The following is a 21636-nucleotide window of genomic DNA, read 5'->3' as shown; positions in this document are numbered from 1 at the left end:
TAGTCAACACGGACACGGCAAGACAAGTGTAACTTACGTTCACGTAAGCGATGTTATCGCGTACAGTCACTTAATTCTTGCATTATACCCCGGCCACATGGCAAAATTAATGTAATTTCAATCGAATGACATTATGGGGTCGACAAATCAGCTTAAGACGCTCGTATAATCACTCAAGACGGCGAGCGGAATAAATCCCATATCATTGAATGAAAATATATTAACTTTTCCGTTTAGCAGGGGCACTAAACTTACTACTTAAACTTACTACTTAATCAACTAATTTCCTTCTCCCTATGGGCTCGAGCTGCCCTAGAACAAAATATAACTTATTTTGTATACAATAATACTATTACCTTAACAGAGTTAAGCTTCTAGTATAAACGCGGTAAAGGCAATAAAATAACAGTGGTACTATAAATAAACACATAACCACAAACAACGCACTTTCAACAATGACACAAACTTGTTTTTCATCTTCCATTGAAAACTAGACTACTAAGCATATTTACAATTGTGTCGACGCAATTGCACACGGATAACGACGAAGGAGATTCCATTCTATCACGATTAAAAAAACAAAACAAAACAAAAAACAATTGCAGCATTTTTGTTTGCGTTTTACATGACCAAGAAAGCCCGTAAATAAGTTGTTTCTCATCTGTTCATCGTATCCATACGTCCAACAATATCCGTGATGAAAACATTTCAACACGAACTCGAAGAGGTTTCTCTCTGTCGAGAGAGAAGTCTACCGATAATGGACCAGTCATCGTTGGCTAGTTTTCACACATGTCACTCAAACCGTAGCAGGACGTGTTCCACGAATCCACGTAAATGCCGTAGTATCAAGAAAACACACAAAAAAAAAACAAAAAAAAAACGTTCAGCCTTTCCACTCTCGTGAAGAAGGAAGACCAGCGGAGCTGTACTTGATGCATTGTGTGCTTCTTCGTCGTCGTCGTCTGTTTTTCGCGCTGTTTCCTACGATGAATTCCCACCGCCGCGCCCAACTACCCATTCTTCTATTATAGCTGGAAAGGTTGGCGCCATCTACGAGTGACAGTGGAAACCATACTGGTGTGCTTGCCGCCGTCTGTTATAGATGGCGGTAGCTGTCCAGGTAGGTTTGTGTCGACATACCGGACACGATCCTGCGGTGAAGACAGAAATACGTCTTGAAGAAGGAAACAAGAGAGCAGCGGCGACGAAAGGCTTAACGTTGTCGACTCAACTCTTGCTCGTGCGCGCTCCCTGCGGCGATGACTGAATTTTTTTTTCGGTTCTCTTCCCTTCTGAAATGTCTCAGCGTTCCTTTTCAGACAGTCTGCAGCTAACACACAACGCAAACTTACCAGAATCGGATCCCGTATGAGGAAAGATGTCGCACTCGCATCGGAGCGCGGTTCATTCCAAAAGTGTGGGGAGCTTCGGGGCTGCACGTAGTCCCGCGGTTACGGGGATACTCATAAATTTATATTTGGTACTTTCAACCTTGGTAACGCGTTTTATATTACGTTTCTGTTATATATATAATAAATTGTACAAGACTGCATTTTTAAAGCGTTTATTAATGTCGGATAAACGCGCACGAACACCACCGGGCCGCTCGACAAGAATTATTTTTTTTTTACACGTTTATAGCAGATATTTTTTTACTTAGTTGCGCCATGGCCTTCCTTCCTCCGACATAGTGACGTAACCACCCGGAGCGCTACGGCCTTCTTCTCTAGGAGGTGTTGCCGGAGCGCGCTCAGTGCCCCCTCCAGCCACCGTCCCGGTCACGCGCTCCCAGTGGGTCTTTCATATTGCAGGAGACTGTATGTACATTTTTTAGACAAGCGTTAGCAAATTAGGCTTTCGTAGTTGATTGACATTTAGTTCTTCTGACCTCTTGAGGAACGCAATAATGTAGCAGCCTATATGCATTTTGCCTCGTTTCACGAAGAGCGCGAGTCGGGCCACACTGTTCCAAACACCGATGAGACGTCGACGAAACGCGCCTTGTGGGGTTCAGCGACCTTCCTCTTTTCACTTCTGCGAAAATGCGCCCTCCAAATGCGGCGACTACGCCCGCTGAAACGAGCGTAAATATGTTAAGAATACGCCCTATGTGGATCGGCCTTAAATATGTCGAGAATACGTCTATACGTGGGTCGACGAGTGAAACGCAATATATCTGTTCCGGCACAGGAAAGACTTCCGACGGGCACTGGGGCGTGTCGGCGAAATCGCTTTATCGGAAAGGCGGCTGATTTCGATATACGCCGGAGAGAAAGTGCGTCACGCTTCATTCAGCCTTATAGGACGATCGTGCATGGTCCGCGCAGTTCTGCGCAGGTTGAGCGCGCCATCAATGTGCATGTGGGTCGGAGCGTTGACGGATCTGGGATACTCTTTTTCTAAGCGCCGCCGACGGCCTGGTCGACTCAATCGATCGGCGCCAAAAGTGTGTCGTCACGGCGCCCGTTGCTTTTGCGCGTCTCCTATATTACCGGTGAAACCTATCGAGCACACATCAAGATCGACTGGATAAATACACCTGGAAGAACTTTGGTTTCCCTACACGTTCTTTGAATGGCTGAGGCGCATCGAAGCAACTGATGATGACTCTGGCATGTTAAAAAAAAAAGTGTTCGAAAATTAGAGTACGTATGTTTAGGAAGAAGTGATTTAAATTTGTCTGAGATCAAATAAATATTACTTTCAGTTATTTAAGAGAAAAAAAAAAACTTGCTTTATTTTGTTTCGGTGTTCATCATATTATGGTAATGTGCACCTAGAAAGAGCGGGATAAAATAAATGATGATTATAGATAGTTTGGCATAACTATATGACCTAACCTGCTTCTCAAATGTAACGGGTCGCAAACTCACTTTGAACGTAGGGTTCGCCATACCCCAAGGCACGGTGAGGCGTGGCGGTCGTTGCAGCACAGCCAAAGCCTTCTTGGAACCCTGCAGGGGAAGACAGAACCTGCACATCCTGGTGCGAGCACGCGTCACAAAGGCGAGTCGCCATTCCTCAGCGGTCCACTCGAGATAGCATAACTACCTATGTTTTAATGACCCTGTTCTGTATGATGCTCTTCACAAAAATAAGTATTATCTTGTTGTTGGGGGTGGCGATGATTATTATCTAGGTGTGTTTTGCGAGGTGTGGTCTTGCTTGAAAGTTTTTGTAAAACGAAGTGAGACACTACTTTGTACATAGTGGTCTATCGAGCAATATATATATATATATATATATATATATGTAAATACGGAGGGAGGGGAAGAAACAAGCTACTCATGATGAGTGCTGTGCCTTATACTTTTTGTATGCAGATGGAAATATCTATCGTTTCCATACAATTTAGGAATGCTTTGATACCAACCAAGGCGCTCTTGGCGGTTGTTGCAGATCCTGTTCAGCGAAATGAAGAGAGCATCCACGGTCCTCTTCAGGCACAGGCGGCTGCAGCGATCCGTCAGAGCTCGGCGAGAAATCATTCTCTCGGCGGGCTCTGTCAGCAGTCCCCAATTACTCATGTTGTCGGGAATTGGTCCACGTCGGCACCTGGAATCTCTAGGTGTAAGTGTGCCGCCGAATGGCTGAGGGCACTTCGGCAATTCGCTCTTCAGATTTTACTTTTTCGTTAAACGTTTTAGAGCGCAGCTCTTAGGGACCCGTTCCCGGCTTGAGCGGCGTCGGCGTAACCAAGGTCATCTCATGGTCACGTGACCCCCAAGGTCACCCCAAGGTCACGTGACCCCTCCCCCAGGGTCACGTGACCCCCAAGGTCACGTGACACCCAAAATGACGTGACCACCCCCAGGGTCACGTGACCTCCCCGCCGAGGTCATGTGACCTCCCCGATGACGTCATCGTCACTGATGACGTCACCGGCATCCGCATCGTCATCGTCATCATCACTGATGACGTCATCAGTGACGTCACTGATGACCTCACCGGCATCCGCATCGTCATCGTCGTCATTACTGATGACGTCATCAGTGACATCACTGATGACGTCACCGGCATCCGCATCGTCATCGTCATCATCACGAATGAAGTCATCAGTGGCGTCACTGATGACGCCACCGACATCCGCATCGTCATCGTCATCATCGCTGATGACGTCATCGGAGTCCGCATCGTCATCGTCACTGATGACGTCATCAGTGACGTCGCTGATGACATCATCCGCATCGTCACGTGACCCCCATATCACGTGACCCTCCCCCAGGTCACTTCACCCCCCAGTACCCTTCCCTCCTCCTCCTCAAGACCTGCGCTCTAATTCGGTGTTACAGCGAGTTGTAAACGGCTTTCACTTTTTTTTTTAATAGACGAGAAACAGTACTTCAAAAACTGCCGCTCAAACGTGGACAGTATTCGAGCCATTTAAAACATTCTTACGAGTCATCGACGAAACAGCTTGTTCTCGCGTTTTGGTTTTGTTTATCGGGAGTAGGGTTGCGCAGTTTAGTCAGAAGATGAAAGAGGAGTCAAGGTTGCCAGTACTGTGTCACAGAAGATCTTCAGCTGGTGTTCAAAAAGAATGGGAAGTGGAATGAGGGGTACCGCCTTATACGATTTGGTTGGTGATTTTATTCGGCTCACAGAAAGAAAGGGTGCATTCTTACACCCATTATCACATATAATACACCCCATAGGTTCAAGTCGACGTATACAGCGCATTAACGTTGAACCGACGGTACCAACTTCTACGAGTGACCGATAGCCCAGTTGTACAACTTATTCAAATAGCTAATTTACGTGTGACTGACTGCAAAAAAAGAAAAAAAGGTATTGTTTCTTTTTTTGGCCCTACTGCAAAACCTTGGCGTTTTTAATTTTTTAATGTAGCCTTTGAAACGTACTTTAGCTGTTTAATATGGTATATCGCACCGTCATCAAGCCCATCATAAAAGTTGGGCCGTCAGTTCAACGTCAGTGCGCTGTACGTCGAACTGAAGTTTTGGGGTGTAACAAGAAGTGCACAGACTACACCCTTTTTTGGGGTGTGACAAGGGGTGTAACGTCTACACCCCTTTTTTTTAGAGTGAGTTCCGACGAAAGTTATGCTTGAAGCGCTCGCCGCTAGCGCATCAATGCTTTTGGAGGGATGTTTATAGGACGATGGTACTCACAGATATCTCTGGTGAGATGTCATTATAGTTCGTAGTACACTTTCAGTAGGAACGTGTCATCATGTAATCGAACCGTTTTTTTATTTTTATTTTCCTTCTTTTTTCAGATTCGTGTGATTTCGGACTTGCCCGTCGGGGAGAACCTACAGGATCACATCGGGGGAGCAGGAATCAGTTTCAGCATCAACGACTCTGTGTCGGTGGTCAGAAAGCGCTTCAATCCCAAAACAGCTTTCGATTATTTCCTCAAGGGCCAAGGTACGCAATCCATGAGTGCATTAGACAACAGGGACTTACGCGGATCGGCGAATAGTTGGTTGTTTAATACCTAATACCGGCACAAAAAGAAAAGTTATTAGGGCAAGGTTTAGGTCTATTGACTGTTAGCGTAGAACACTTTTGCCAGATTAAAAAAATGATACTGCAAAATGTAATAGAGTGTGCAATGTATTATTGGACCGTATCAAACAAACCCGCGGCATTCAGTTGTTTTACTATGTATCACGTTGCCAACGTTGAGGAGTCTGCTTAGTCAGCAATGACGAACATTCATTGCTCGCAGTTACAGCCTGGAGATATGAAAACAGTGCAAGCTATTAAACTGCGTAAGATAGTCTTGTACTAAACAGATCCGCAAACTATTCCCTTAAAATGAGGAAATTCGGGGAAGTACGCGGTTCATCGATGGAAGTGTCGAGATGTCGTGAGAACATGTGCGAGAGCTCTGTCAAGAATCGTTAAAGTGTATACTTTGATCCCGGAGCGGCGAGTTGTTTGAGGAGGTGCACGTTGATCGCAGGTCCCCTGACCGTCCTCGGCGGCGTGGAAGGAATCGGCTTCCTCCGGACCAAGTACAACGCCGAGTCGGACGACTGGCCGGACGCCGAGATACACTTCGTGTCGAGCAGTCCGGCCGCCGACGGGGGTCACACGATCCGCCGAGTCATGGGCATGACTGACGAGGTACCCCCGACACCCATCGAGTACCTCTGTTTTAGTCTTTGCACAGCCAAGCTAACAGGCACACACCAACACGTTACTAAAAAAATAAATAACTAAATATCGTCACCCGATACTCGCTTGAAAAGTACCTAAACACGTTACTCGCTACCGAGATTTAAAAGTTACTTCAACTCAAAAGTAAGAAGTTACTTTCTCGCAACTCTGGATACAGTTTGTCGTTTTCCTAGACCACTATCCGCCTTCCGATAATTTGTGTCGTTCATAATGCCTATATTTTTTACGCATTCATTGTCACCATTTTTAGTTTCTTTTCGGGTTTTTTTGTTTTGCACCGAGAGTCACAGATGCGATTTGAGGGAAAACCCAAATAAAGTAACTTATGTTGTACCCGTTCCTCTCCAGAAGTAACTAGATACCACCACTCGTTACTTTATTAAAAGTAACGAAAATATGTTATTCGTTCCTTGTCTAGAAAAGTAACCAAGCACGTTACTTGGTCACCGAGAAAAGTAACTAGATGGATGTAACGGAATCGGTATTTCTTGGTCTGCTCACAGGGCGGTGGAAGTGCTCGGTCTCACTCCACGCGATCACACTCTCTGCGCAACCTTACGCGAAGAGTGCGGGGTGAGACTATGAATGGCGGCCGATTGGTTGGTTCGGCGAGCGCGTAACTCTCATCACTCTGTCTGCCCAGCGGTGAACAGTATGAGGTGCTTGAATAGTGCAGTATTAAAAGGTGCTTTTTGAGCTTGCTTGAAGAACGGAATTTGCATCCAAGTGCAGGATTCTTGTAATCAAGTCAAATCCTTTCTGCACCGCACGGCGCCTTGCCGCCATTTCTGTGGGTTCCAAGAAGGCCTAAATTAATAGACCACGGTCGATCTTCTCCCCAGCTGTTCAACCGCGTCTACAAGCCTTACCTGAACATGGACTCGTTTACCATGTATCCCGTCCTGCTAAGACCCAAGTCGAGGGGCTGGATCAAGCTGAGGTCTGCCGATCCTAACGACCATCCTCTTATCGACCCGAGGTACCTCACAGAACTACAAGACGTCCTCGTGCTCGTTGAAGGTGATTTTCTTTTGTCTCGAACATGAATTTTTCAAAATTATTTTAGAGAGTACAAAGAAACATTGTGAAAACAAACACTTCCGTTTCTATCAACAAATGGGAGCACCAGTTGAGAAAACCCCGAACACATTTAACTGCGATTTTGCCGTGTCACGACTCGTAAAGTGTGCGCTGTCGTGCTCGTCCATCATAAATGCAATTCTAGAGTCAAAACAATATATCGCCGTTCGCTTATCGTAATAACTATTCAAAGGAAAACTACAAAATGAGCAGTTTTTTTTTTAAAGATATTCAGGATAAATGCCCGTCAAAAAGCTCGGCCTCTGTCAGGGTGCCAAACGCGGATTTACCCCAAACATCTTCCGAGCGCGTCCCATTTATTTATGTATTTATTTAGACTGGCTCCAATCAAGAAGCCGGTAGGAGTGGTTATATCATAAATTTAACGAAACGCTAGTCGAACAACAGAAAATATCATTAAGAAAAGGTGAGTCAACTGTCGTAACAAACTGATCAAAAGATGGTAATGTGACAATATTGTTTGCGAGTTCATTCCAATCATGAACTGCCCGAGGACAAAAAGATGATCGAAAGCGGTTATTTTTGAACCTGTACCGCGCCATTGCCCGGGAATGGTTGAGTCGGGAGGATCCTGTTGATGAGAATTTTAAATAGTTGGAACTTTCTATTCCCAGGTAGCCATTGAGAATATTGTAAACAATTTTTAATCCATTAATTCTGCTCCATTTCTAAGGTTTGCAGCCCAGATCTTTCCACTAACTCCGTGGCTGATGATTTAGAGCAGTTATTTAAAATAAGCAGAGTAGCGAGCCTTCGGAGATTTTCTAGTTTAATAAAACCATATTCGTAAAAGGACAACACACTGAGTTTGCATATTCCAATATAGGTCTCGCAAAACTCTCGTATGCGGTACGTTTAGTGTCCGAATCCGCAAATTTTAATTTTCTTTTTGATGCAAACAATGTGCCTCTGGCTTGAAATATCGTGGTTTCTAGATGTTGATTCCAGCTTAGTTTATTATCGAAAAGGTCTAAATACGTGTATTGTTCCACTCGTTTTACACGTTGCCGGTCTAGGGCATAATTAAAATTAATCGTTTTTTTTTCGCATGAAATTGACACGATAGCTGTTTTAGTTGCAGTACAAGATTGCCCCAATTGTTCCTAATTTTCTGATATATTATACAATCATCTTTGAACAAACTCAGTGGACTATTAATATTGATTTATATGCCGTTAATAAACATTAAAAACAAAAAGAGAGGTTCAAGGGGTCCACCTGACGGGGTACAGCTGGTGTGACTCTGTCAGAATCCACCCTTTTATAGCTAACGTATTGACTTCTGTCGAATAAATATGAGGAAATCCAGTTTCAAATTTCCGTATTTTGTAGTACGTTTGATCATTTTGATACCAATGTTGGATGCAATACCTTATCGAATGCATTAAATATTCCAAGTACACCAGATCGGTTTGGCTCTTTTTATAATTTGCTTCCGCGAAGTTGTGAGTTCGTTCAATTAGCTGAGTTGTAGTCAAAAGTGACTCTAAATCCAAGTGATTTTTCTCAATAAGATGATGTTGCTCCAGATAAGATTAGATATGCGAAAAAATTATGTTCTCAAGAATTTTGAATGTTGTACTTGTTAGTGAAATAGGCCTAATGTTCGGTGCCGTGTTCTGCAATCACCGCCTTTATGTACTGGAATTATATTCGTCGTTTTCCAGTCCTCAGGTAAGGATCCATGCTTAAGAGAGACTTGAAATAAAATATGCAAATAGCGTGATGTGCATTCCGCATAACACTGCAAGCAATTGTTTGGAATTATATCTGACCCTGAACTTTTCTAAGCCTCTAGTTTGTTTAGCAGTAAATTAAAAATGCCCTCCTGTGTTAAACAAATATCACTTACCACGTCAGGAACACCTGGGACAACGCCGTCGACTTCAAGAAAGAATTAAACTTCTTTGCAGTTGTCCAACCGATTTATCCCTTGGAGAGATACGACACCTTAATTTTTCTGGCGAATTGTTTTATGAAAGAACGAAGTGTAGTATTAAGTAGTCTTTCTTTGTTTCTAAATTGTGACGTTTAAGCCGGTTGTTAAGTTCGGATAGCATCTGACGGCTTGATATTCGGTCTTATTACAACTAGGTTTCTTTCTCACTATAGCAAGTCTTCGTTTTAAAGGCAAAATATCTTAACATTGTTAAACCCGAGACGTAGGACAAAAGGTGTGTGTCCCCTTTTTTCTTCTCCTTTTGTCCTACGTCTCGGGTTTTACAATGTTGAAAGTTCACCAGCTCGCTTGCATCTTCTCTGTAATTTCTATACAAAATATCTATTAATCTGACGATTACGAATGTTAGATTTGTTCTTACGGTACGGAACATATTTCGATATACACTTACTAATGATTTTCTAAAAACTATACCAGAGTGTATTGATGTCCGAATGAAGTTCACTTAACAACTGCTGAGACAAGTCCGAGGACAAATCCAAAAAAATCTATAACACCCGCGTCGTCAGCATTATCCAAATCCGGAGCAGTTAAAATCACTGGCCTAGATCCCGATATTTGGTATAGAAAAATTGACTCAAGTTCCACGTCGCGATAGGTAATACCGTCACGCACTATATTCGTTTGAAAGCATTTTATCATTTAGAAAACAAGATCGAGAATCGATTCACCTCTAGTTGGGCAGTTCACAATTTGAATGATGTTACGTAAGAAAGCTAGGTCAATCAAAGGCGCACTCCTGATTAGCTACAGAAAGCGAGTTCCAGCCGGCACATGGCAGGTTAAAAGTCTCCAAGGATTATGGGTTTTATACATGCTTGAAACATATGTCCCGAACAAGTGTTTGTATGACCAATGTGCTGAGTCATCCAAGGAAGAAAAACGCCTCAGTCACTGTCCGCAGAGTGTCTCTCGTATGACGTACTCGTTGTGTGACTTCGTCTTACCGACTTCTGGCTTGGAAACGCTAGCAGCATTCCTTGGATGCGCTTCGCAAATGGCAGCGATCGGAGGATAGACGTGCGGTCCGACTTGTACGTAGCCCGTTACAACTAACGAAATTACTCGTAATCCCTCTCATTTATCATCAATTTTGTAAGGGAATAACCACATATTTCGGAATGTTATTGTAAAGTAATTTCGTTACTTTTTTACGTAAGGGAATGGTTGTAATCCGTTACATTTTCGTTTTCATTCGCAGAGGAAAAATGAGGGAACTTTAAATATTGACAAAACAAAATCGTAAAAATTTTTTTTGTAAGGTAAGCTTTACCGGAATCACGCTGTCACCTGCATTTAAAAAAGCAAGGCCTGGCATTCTTTAGATGCTCGTCAGCTTGCTCGTCCGCAACGAAGTTGGAAGCAAACTGATACAAAGAACCGGACTCTCCACGCAAGCAATATTAAGCAAGCTCCCAAGTTCGAAATGCTTCCTCCCAACAAAAAACAAATACAAAAAAAACAAAAAAACGTCAAAGTGGTGTAGCGGATCGGATGTGCGTCTTTTCTTTTTGTCGCTTCACTCTTTCTTTGCTTCCTTCTGACCGAAAGAGAGAAAGAGATTGATGATTTCTTTGTATCAACTTCAGAGACCAAGATAAACTGCATTGGGGAGAAAAGCGAAGCTTGGTCATGTCGTATTACACCTGAGACTGCGGTGGAAGAAATCGGAAGAACTTTCAGTAGAAGGAACAGACACAGAGAACGTCTCTGTGTCTGTTCCTTCTACTGAAAGTTCTTCCAATTTCTTCCACCGCAGTCTCAGGTGTAATACGACATGATTAGCTACCACCAGCTCGCCTGCACTCTCACCGTCTTTTCACGAAGCTTGGTGGAGGCGTAGTTAGAACACAGCGTCTCAATGGGCCAACAGCTGACGTTTTCGGGTCTCGAGCGGGTAGGGGAGGTTTTGCGAACGCGTTGTTTTCTAGCCACTCAGTCGCGCGTCTAGGTGGCAGCACCTATTTTAAAAAAGGTGGACTACAAAGGTGTTTAGCGCAGCGGACAACATCTTCACATAGAAACGAGGTAAGATGTCCGATGAGGCAATGTGAGAGCCAGATGTTGCTCAAGGTCACAGAAGTGTGAGTTGCGGCAACAATAAACACTTCCATAACACTTATGTCTTGATTCTTACCCTCGGACAGTAAGGTGGAAAGTAACGCCGCGAAAGTAACGGATTACTCTTCAGAGTAACGGTCACTTACTTTTATATAGAAGTGTAATTGTAACTGTAATTACTTACATTTAACCATGAGTAATTGCAAATGCAGTTCCTTACTTTTTACAGCGGAGCTGTTAAGGGCTAGTTTCCGCAGAATCATGTCCCCGCAAAGAAATGAAGACACCGAACTCTGGACACCTACCGCCATCTACGAACGACGGCGGCAAGCCACGTTTCTTGTTGCCGCCGTCGCTCATAGATGGCGGCAGCCTTTCCACTCTGGCATGCTGACTTGCGGCCGGCCGTTACTTTCCATTGTACAGCTCCACTGGTCTTTCTTCACCACAGTGGAAAGGCTGAACGTTTTTTTAGTAACGTGTACAAGTCTACATGCGGTCACCTTTGGTGTGACAGGTGTGGCATCTCGACGCTTCTCGTCGGCACGCTAAATGAGCGGCATCGGAGCGTTTGTTGTCTCTCGACGCAGCCATGAAGCAGCTGATCGCCCTGGGCCTGTCGGAGCCGTTCCGCAAGTTCGACGCCCAGATCTTCACGACGGACTTCCCGGGCTGCGAGGCGTACGCGCCGTACTCGGACGAGCACCTGGCCTGCCTGGCGCGCACCTACACGGCCACCATCTACCACCCGAGCGGCACCTGCAGGATGGGCGACGCCCGGGACCCCACCACGGTCGTCGACCCGGAACTCAGGTCTCTGAAATCATCATGGTGTAATACGCGGGAGTTTCACCTTTCTCACTTTCTGCGCATGCGCCACTTTTGGATGAGGGAAACGCGGGTTTCTTTCATACTCCAGTGTTGCCAACCGTAGGGTAATTACCCTACTTGTAGGGTATTTTAGGCATTTTGGTATGTTGTACGGCTGTAGGGCCGTCAGGCCATTTTCCCGCCAAAAGTAGGGTATTTTCAGACGTTGCTTCTTCAACGGCGAACATTACAAAAAAAAGAAAAAAAAGCTGCCGCACAAGTTTTGCATAGCTTTACAACCCGTGTGCTGCCACACCACAACATCGTGCAAAACGAAAGAATCCAAGTTGCAAGACGTGCTAACTGAGAGCACTACACACCAAGTTGGAGTATGTAGGCTCCCTAAGTTGGAAAGTATTGGAGAGCTGAAGCAAGTGGGAGAGGTGGGAGGAGGTGGAGTTGCGCTTAGGAAGTTTGGAGCCAGAAGAGGTATCCTCCCAGTGGAAATGGTCCCGCCAATTGTTTTCTGATGACTGGTCCATCCGGCGGTCCTTGTTACACCTGCGAAACACATGGCGCCACGGGCGGAACTATCCCGAGCCTACCAGGAAAACGTCATTCGATCAAGTGAGTGCATCCCGGGGACTGGAGGCGTTCACTTGAGCGAACGACGTTTTAGCGAACGGAGCCGAAACCATTACGTTTCATCGAATGACACTTTAGCGAATACGGAGGAGCCGCCGGTTTCCTATCCTCCCCTGGTGTAAAAGCCTGGTTTGTCGAAATAGTACCTTAGTTTGACGAATCCCTAGGCGGTACACGCAAAGAAGCTAATATACCGTTCGGATTAGCTTCCTTTTGTAATGAGCCGCCTTGTGTGACGCCGCGAGTGCTGGTTCCGCGTAGCCCAGTTTTTAATTGCACGACAAATCAACTAAACATGTTGGTTGGGATGTCTGTGCGCTCGGTACATCACTGTTCTGCTGATGCTACACAGCGTACATGCAAGATACAAGCATGGTGTTTTAGAATAACGCTGGTATGCGCGTGCATGCGTGCCCTGTCGCTTTGTACTGTATTAATACTACCCTGTATCATCATAATCCATGCAATAGTATTATTTGAACAAAGATTTGCCTCGTAGGGTAAAATGCAGGGTAACAAGAAACATTCGTAGGGTAATGTAGGGTTTTCTGGACGCTGCCGTGGGGTATTTTCGAAAAATAGGTTGGCAACACTGTCATACTCTTGTACTGGGCGAGTTGCCGAAAACAAACGGAGCAGGCGAGCGTTAATCGCGGTGGCTTTGACGCCGGGACTGGGCGAGTACTTTGCAGCGAGACCCTGCTCTGCGTGTGATCCGGTTTACGCGATACACCGCGCGACGCATCCGGAATTTGCTGTCAATCGCGACGCAGTACCATGGAAAGGTCGCACCAGCTGACGCTTTCGCATCCCGTCGCGTGATCGTCAGCGCAATTTTTTTTTTTCAGTGTGTTGGTGTACAATTTCCGACAGTTAAACGAATCGGCGTGTAGTCTGGACTGTTGTCTTAGGTGAGGTACGGTCGCGCTGCTAATACCTCATCCAAGAGACATTCTGTCTGAGGCTTGCTTCTTGTTGGAAGCATGTAGGAAGCAAACGTGCTTTGAACCTGCTTGAGGCGGTTCCGCACGCGAGTCTGTTTCCAACGAACGTCTTTTTTATGGTGAATGAGCAGTGTGACTTAGTGGGGATGAGTGTATTGACAGCTCTGAGCACATGGAGCGAAAGCTGCCTAACCCTCCTGGGTTGGATCTCCACCCCTGCCCGATTTGGATGAGCATCGTACCATCATGCGGTCGTGTCTACACGATGCACGTTCAAGAGCCCGCAGTGGTACTGCAGTGGCGAAATTTCTCGTCTACAACGGACACGCCGGTCCTTCACTGGGGCTCACTAACTTCCCCCTCTCTAAAGAAACACGCAACGCCTACGGTGTCTGTATTTCTGTAGTTTCATTTTATCTGCATTCGGAATATAGATACCTTTTAGCAGAGGCTGTGAGTAGAACTGGTGTATGCCTATTGCGCTCGAAGACTAATAAGAACATTAAAGTGCCCTTAATGTTTGACAAATGCGGCATATTTGCGGAGGACAGGTATTTTGCGAGTCAATAGCTTCTTGCACAAAAATCAGTATAAAATTGACTGCATCGAGTTCGGCAATGACGGTACTCAAAGTGAGTGTTGATGATCGTAGAATGTGCGTTCCCTTCGTTGCAGGGTGCTGGGTGTGAGCGGGCTGAGGGTGGTGGACGCTTCGGTGTTTCCCGACATCCCGTCTGGCAACACTAACGCGCCCGTCATCATGGTGGCCGAGAAGGCCTCCGACATGATTCGGAAGTCGCGCGCTTTCGCCTGGAGACCGGCGAGCCTGTTCGGGCCACACGACTGGCTTTGGGACAGATGACGGCGGTGCGTCAGTATAGCTGCTCGTCAACCAAGTGCCATGAGGAACGCTGTCAGTGCCGACGCCGCTTGTTCATGCTGCTTTGTCGCCATCTTGTGTGTGTGTCGGACGATGCGGTCAGTTTTAAAGGGTGCATCATTGAATTTTAATACATTTCCCGTATAATTGTTCAATCCACCTGCTGAGACTGTCTAAAGCCGCCAGATGGAACACCTTCTTAGATGCAGTTTAGGAATGGCAATGTAGCTGCTCGATTATTTTGCATTGGGCGCACATTGGGTAAGTTATTTTTAAAAAGTAACTTACCCAATTGTGGTTATTGAACACTGCCAAAAAACGGGACTAAAAAGAAGGCGACGTAAAGCTTATTTTTCCTTGTCTTTGAACGAAAGACCTGTCATTTAGATTCCGTCTCTTCCTCGATCCACAAAACGAGTAGAAAATGGGAATGCCGTTATCGCTTCTGCGCTGTCGGTTCACTCCACCCCCTAGACGTGATTATACTGAAAATAGTGCTGTTGCATTATAATGTCTGGGACCTGACGCTTGCTTCCTAGTCTGTAAATGATTTGGACTAACGCTTAGGCCGGCGCATTTAGGGCTGTGTGTGCAAAGTGTATTTTGGCGCTAACTGCGTATCTGGAAAGCTACTGGCATCATCGATTCATTTTTGTGTTTTGCTCGACCTTGCTGCCCGTGTCTGTAGTGAGTTTCGTTCGACGCAGATGTGGACATTGAAAGGGCCAAATGCTTCTCGGCAGCATTTCCTCCGAGTAAGATCCGCCATTTGCTGGCATAAGTCTTGGGAGGTTTGGAAGGGGGCGCTGCTGTCTCAGAGTCAACTCCCAGCGTGCGAATCCTTTCACGCGGGAGAAGAGAAACTTATTGTTGGGCAATGGCGATAGGTGGCACGCTACCTTTGTTGGCTGTCCACTTACCATGGGAAATTTAACATATAGAGATAATATTGCTGGAGCAAATGCTTTAGTGTCCCGTGGGGACAAAAAAAAAAAAAGATAGAAACTGTTGGCAACAATGCCAGCATTTGCCAGAATGAAGTCCACCGTTTTGAGTGACGTCTCCTTTCTTTTTTTATTGAAGTACAGTTTGTGCAGGACATGACGGTATATTTTTTCAATGGGAGATGTCTAAAACAAATCATGACGAACGCGACAGGGTATGGAATAAATAGTTAAAAAAACAGGTAGGGTGTTTATTATAAATATATTACAAAAGTGCACAGCGGCGTGATGTGGGGCCATGACATCGGTTTGAGCATCTCAAAGAAACCTGGAAAAGGGAGAAAACGGTGCATTTTTTAAAACTTGGTACAACAGTTTTTTTAACTTTTAATGGACAAAACACATTCTAGTACTGTCACGTGCATAGTAATGATCGACTCTCTAATTATGTTATAAAATTAATAATTAATGAGAAATAGTTATTCGCTGTCGTCGACTCCAGCAGCTGATATGCATTTATAAAATCCACGAGAAAAAAGAAACAAGAAATATACGCATATATAAGTTAAGTTAAAGCTCGTATACCAATTGTATTTCCAAGTACACTGCCCTACACTTCATGTGGCGGGCTAGTAATATTTCTTCTTCTATTTCGTAACTTAGCCAATACAGTGTCTAAGTGAAAACGGTGCGTTTGAATAAAACAGCCGGTCAACCTCAACACCGTGTAGGACAGTCGAACGCATGAATTGTTAAGGCATCAAATCAAAGATTGCCATTATTTCGCTCTGTGCGGTAGAAAGGCACCATACCGGGCCGCTTTAAACATGTGTCAACCAATTGCAGATCTGTGTTGCACACTGCTCAAGATCACAACATAAATTAGCGACCGCTAATTGTTTCTTCCAATCAGGGAAATTTGTGCTGCGCATCAAACAGTTCTTGTGACCTATTTTTTTTTAATGTACGAATGAATATACACAAGTCGGAAGCCACCGTGGTTACAGGTTCGCCAGTTCTAGTTTAAGAGTTACTTTCCTACTCAGCGACAATAAAAAGGTGCACAACGGCGTTTCCGACCTCAAGTATTTTTTTTATCGTTTCTATCGGGTTTTGGTGCGATCTCAAGGACGCGCATAATGACTGGAACTCTTTTTATAGTTGTCAGTGACATGAGAAAGGTTCTACCGACCGCTACGACATCAAAGGTAAGAAAGTATATTTTTGACAGGAAAATAAAAGCAACTTGCCATTATACAATGAATTATTGATAGCATATTTTGTAGTAGAGTCTAAGACGTGTTCTAGTTTTTGTCAGAAATAAGATGACCGAAAAATATGATCTATAGTTTACCATGAACGTTAAGATAAGAAAGTGTATAGCACCAAATCCACCTGACACAAGTAAGCAATGTCAGATGGATATGTGAATGAATTGAGGCTATACACAAACCGAACAATGAATCTAGTGAGAATGTCCATACAACATTTACGCTCCTCTATGCGGCTGCCATTTAAAGTTCGCAAAGTGAGTTCGTTTTTTTTTTAATATACTTTATGCCGGATTCTGCCATTTATGTGATTTCTTAAAGATATGTCAATCGAGTTTTCTTGGAATGTGGCATGGGGGGGGGGGGGGGGGTGGAAAGAGTAAGAGTTTGGTACATACTCAGATACTTCGGGAAGTGAGTCTGTAGAGCCGTGACTCGCGCCAATGAACTGTAATGAAAGTACAATTTTTGAATTAAATGACATATTAGAAGATTCACATTCCAATCTTCACCTCTATGTGATTTATCAGACCCAACGCGCAGAGGTCCCTTCCATGTTACCAGAAACAGCAACAACTACAGAATCATCAATATAGATATTGTGAATCCTGTTGATAAATTTATTGATATTCCGACTCTAATACAATTTATCGTAATTGATGAATAACTGCTTGGCATTTTTTTTCTTAATTTTATATGATTCATTGCGCTAGACGTCTCGTCAGGAGTGTTAAAAATCGAACACCTAAACCTTCCAAAGCGTCAAAAGATTGGAAACTGGTCAAACATTTTGATATCTCGAATTATTTATACTTAAATTTTGTATTGGACTCCAAGAGAAAAAACAACATCCAGAAGGACTTCTATCTCAAGATGATCAATTTCGCAGAAACAACGATTGGCAAAATACAATAAAAGGTCACTACTAGAAGTTATTTGCGTTATATATTATATAAAACAGACCACTATAAAGACCGACAACAAATTGTCTACGAACGCGTGTAAGGAAGCTTGCGAAATTGTTCACGCCACCGGCGCGAAGTCTTAAGGTGATAGGGTCACGGTAAGCACCCACGGTTAGAAGCGTCAGAACTATGCAGTATGGTGTACTTTAAATTTATTTCTCCCGTATTGTTTACTAACTTTTTATTTATTTATTTCAACATATTGCCAATCGTGAGGTACAAACAGATTTGTAGGCATTTTAAAAGTACAATAGCATTAAATATTAAAGATGTTATCAAGAAAATCACACACATTTTCACTATTTTACTAAATATCTGCGACAAGGGAGGGGGGGGGGGGCGCATTTCCCCTTCTTTTGTTTTTCGACGCCATTGCCGACGGAGGTATTTTCGTTATATCAATGAGGCAATAAAAAATGCTGAATAGTACCTTGTTGGTGTTTGCAGCGGTGACAGCGTCGAACACAGAGGGGAAAAGGTTATCGGATCCCAGGAAGTCAACAGCCCCAGATTTGCGCAGGAAGTCGAACACAGAATCTACAACAGCGATGAGATCTTTGTCAGGTCCATTACATTCAGTATATACACACTCATCACGCGGGTTGCAATGGCAAGCGATTAAATAAAAGAGGCGATTTTTGCAGCAGACAGACATTTGTGGTATTCGCAGCAATAGACATATTAGAACTATCAACTACGTGCTTCATACGCCGGGTGAATAAAGTAGAGGGACAGAAAGCTCCTAGTCCGTTTGTCTTCGGCTCTGAGAGTTATTGATGATCCGTAAGCAAATACATCTTGCAATGTACATACGTGCTTCTTTCGACAGCAAACATTTATACTAAATTGCTGATTTATTTAGTTATTTATTGGCGAAAAAAAGTTCCTTGCCTGAAAGCACTTGATATAAAGTATCGCGAAGCGTTTGGTTTTACATGATCTCAAAGTGAAGTAATTCACATAACTAATTTAGGGAATGTTTAGTTCATGCTGCGGTGACGAAAATATCTTGCTGGAAGTTTCAGTTTGTTGGCTATGCGTTCCAGAATATTAGTGGATGATGTTGAAAAAAGAAACTTACCCGAAGCGTTGGTGATGAACAGTTTCACGTCGATGGAGTCGTACTCGCTTTTCAACTGCAAAACAGGCATAAGGAAAATATTAGCGGAACTGTAGAACCACCGGCAAAAGTCAATAGGGAGTTTTCGTAGATCGTTTCCGCCGTCCCGCGAGGCCCTCCGCAACCCGCTATGATAGCGGGAACTCCACAGTCAAGGCTATCGGCGCGCAGGCGCATTACCAACTTCTTCGTTGCGGAACGCTTAGCGGAGGGGACAGCGCGGTCTACGAAAACTCCCTAATAATCTGCCACATTGTGCGACGCCATAGCGATAGGGAAAGGAACGCAGACATCAAAACGGGAACTTTTGTTAAGCGTCTAGCTCCATTCTCGAAATCCGAGCTTCATGCGAAGCAGGGCCTCACAGTCTCTGAAAGGGCCCTGAAATCATATTTAAGCGTCTACCGTTTTTGCGGTTTGCACGTTTCTTGAGGTTCGGGCAAGCTAGCGGGCGCGGAGAGAGTAACTAAATATCAGTGCGTCATAATTTAAACGGACGACGCGGAGACCTTCTAAACCGACGGGGGCGACCCGCGGTACCGACAGCGCGCAAAATGTGACGTCTTTGGTCCTGGGCTTACTAAGAGCCGCTAAAAGCTTCTTTTTAGTCGAAATACAAAATATAAGTGGCGCGAACCGTGTCAATTATGTATAAAAGTAGTTTTTGTTCCGTATTTTAGATCCGTAAAGAAACAAATGCAGTTTATAAAGTACGGAAACAAGAAATGACCCGTCGACATACCCGCCACCAAGCGGTGGAGAAGATGGCGGATACTAGAAAGGTGTAGTGGGATCAGGTAACGACGAGCGGCGAGCGTAGAAAGGTCCGGGATGTACGCGGCGGCGCTGCGGTCGTATACAGGCTCGAGGATCCGACCGGTTCCGAGCGTTCCGAAGGCCTTCGGCGAGAAGGTTTGGCTTGCGGTTTGGACATTTGGCGGTATAGCAGCGCGAAGTGGCTCCCGTTCCGAACTGATCTTTACCCCGTTTTTGCTGTTGTTTGTGGCCAATGAAGTGTCATGCCGAAGTAGTGCTCAATCGCGCAGCAAATGCAATGCGAGCCGCCCTGGCTGCCCGCTTCATACAGCCTTTCTAGAACATGCTTTAGTGGCGCCCTCTCGAGCCGGCGACACGGAGTGCGACACCCGTGATCGCTCGCTGAGCTCACTACCCCTCCTTTAGCTCACGGCCACTCAAGCGACCAAGGACCTCATGAAGGAGGTTATTTTTTGTTGTTTTTTGTGATTTTAATTTGCCTATAAATTTTAAAATAAAGCGAAATTCGAGAAAGGAAAAGTTCCATGAAGTTCCTACGTTCAGTGCGCTCAGGTTCGGTGCAAATTAAAACCAGTAAAAAGTCCTTGCAGGGCCTCTTTAAGCTAAGTCTTTCCATCTGCTAACCGAGGACTGATGAGTATCAATTTATTATCGTCTATAGAATGTTGTCAAAGGTTTTGAAACATTGTTTTCTTATAAGGAATCTGGACGTCATGGCAACATTCGGGTCGCTGTGATGGTTGTCTCCTCAAGGGAATTATATACAGCGCAGAATTACATACTCCACAGAATTATTCATTTATTTTATTTACTTAGAACGTACTGCGCGTTCTATGAATAGGTGTCTGCGGGTGTGGGGTACAGGACACTAAAAACGCAAGTTTCAGGCGCACATAAAAAGAACACATACCATCTACTATTTCACACCCAGATAAGCAGGCGCATTAAAAAAGAAACAAAAACAATGTAATTACATCCTAGCCACAAATCATTCTGTCAATCGCATTTGGTAATAATAATATTAATCTTTATTTGGAATCCGTGAATCAAGTCGTATATATATAACGGATTTTCTCCAAGGCCTCTTTTCATGAAAGAACATGTCATATCTCCACCCCCCACAAGCTAAAAGAAACTTCCACAAAAGTCCCGCGAACAGAAATTCGTCCAGACAAACACTCATCTTGAGAGTACTCATTACCCTGGAGACGAGCGACCTGACATCAAGTCCCGTAGCTCACGACGTCAGTCGTGTCACGTGACACAAAGTACTCTCCCTAGCATCGTAAGGGCAGGAAGAAAACAGGCCAGGTTCACTCACCAGCTTCATGAGGGCGATGCTGGAGCCGTCCATGAAGGAGACGCGCGAGAAGTCGAGGATGACATGAGTGGGCAGGGCCACCATTTCGGCGATACAGGACGACGAGGACTTGAGGGAGCACAGGTCGTTGCCCACGCTGCCGTTCATCGAGGTCGCCTTGGAGTCGCCGATCATCGGAGACGGCTGAGGGCACACGATTCCCCGAAAGCAGTTAGCGCGCGCCACTGATCAAGAACTGCGGATTGACATTTGAACTTCGCCCGCTCGTCACACTGCCCGTACATCATACAAATGACACGGTGGTCGCTGCGGACACGCCATGTCCGAAGCACGACATACACATGGTTAAATGCCAATGACGTCGCTGATAACATTATCGGCATCAGCATCGTCGTCGTCACTGATGACGTCATTGACATCCGCATTGTCATCGTCATCAGTGACGTCAGTGATGACGTCATCGTCACGTAACCTCATAGGGTCACGTGACCCCCATGAGGTCACGTGACCCCCGTGAAGTCACGTGACCCTCGTGAGGCGACGGCGACGCCGCTCGGAGGAAGGAGTAGCAGACAGGATGAGGAGGTAAGGAGGAGGAAGGAAGGATATACCTTCCCCTTGGTACCCTTCCCCTCCTCCTCCTCAAGAGCTGCGCTCTAATTCGGCGTTACAGGGAGTTGTAAAC

At 44.9% G+C, this 21636-nt stretch overlaps 2 protein-coding genes across 2 annotated transcripts in view; one reads left to right on the top strand and one right to left on the bottom strand.

Annotated features, from left to right (window-relative positions):
- The window catches only part of LOC8043438 (glucose dehydrogenase [FAD, quinone]-like), a 28759-nt gene extending 14047 nt beyond the window's left edge, over positions 1-14712 (top strand). The window contains exons 5-11 of the mRNA XM_029981448.4: positions 2888-3009; positions 3403-3573; positions 5243-5393; positions 5935-6098; positions 6995-7172; positions 11865-12087; positions 14349-14712. Of these exons, the coding sequence (XP_029837308.4) occupies positions 2888-3009; positions 3403-3573; positions 5243-5393; positions 5935-6098; positions 6995-7172; positions 11865-12087; positions 14349-14535 (1196 nt within the window). The 3' untranslated portion in view covers positions 14536-14712. The remainder of the gene's footprint in view (positions 1-2887; positions 3010-3402; positions 3574-5242; positions 5394-5934; positions 6099-6994; positions 7173-11864; positions 12088-14348) is intronic.
- A 1003-nt stretch (positions 14713-15715) lies between these two features.
- The window catches only part of LOC8043435 (solute carrier family 26 member 6), a 100839-nt gene continuing 94918 nt past the window's right edge, over positions 15716-21636 (bottom strand). The window contains exons 17-21 of the mRNA XM_040222974.3: positions 20952-21134; positions 18815-18869; positions 18164-18270; positions 17167-17216; positions 15716-15825 (exon numbers count right to left, since the gene is read on the bottom strand). Of these exons, the coding sequence (XP_040078908.1) occupies positions 15816-15825; positions 17167-17216; positions 18164-18270; positions 18815-18869; positions 20952-21134 (405 nt within the window). The 3' untranslated portion in view covers positions 15716-15815. The remainder of the gene's footprint in view (positions 15826-17166; positions 17217-18163; positions 18271-18814; positions 18870-20951; positions 21135-21636) is intronic.

The sequence above is a fragment of the Ixodes scapularis genome, unplaced genomic scaffold, assembly GCF_016920785.2.
Source record: "Ixodes scapularis isolate PalLabHiFi unplaced genomic scaffold, ASM1692078v2 PGA_scaffold4__175_contigs__length_147842914, whole genome shotgun sequence".
Classification (NCBI taxonomy): domain Eukaryota; kingdom Metazoa; phylum Arthropoda; class Arachnida; order Ixodida; family Ixodidae; genus Ixodes; species Ixodes scapularis.
The sequence above is the reverse complement of the archived record's forward strand: the minus strand, read 5'-3'. Positions and strand labels throughout refer to the sequence as shown.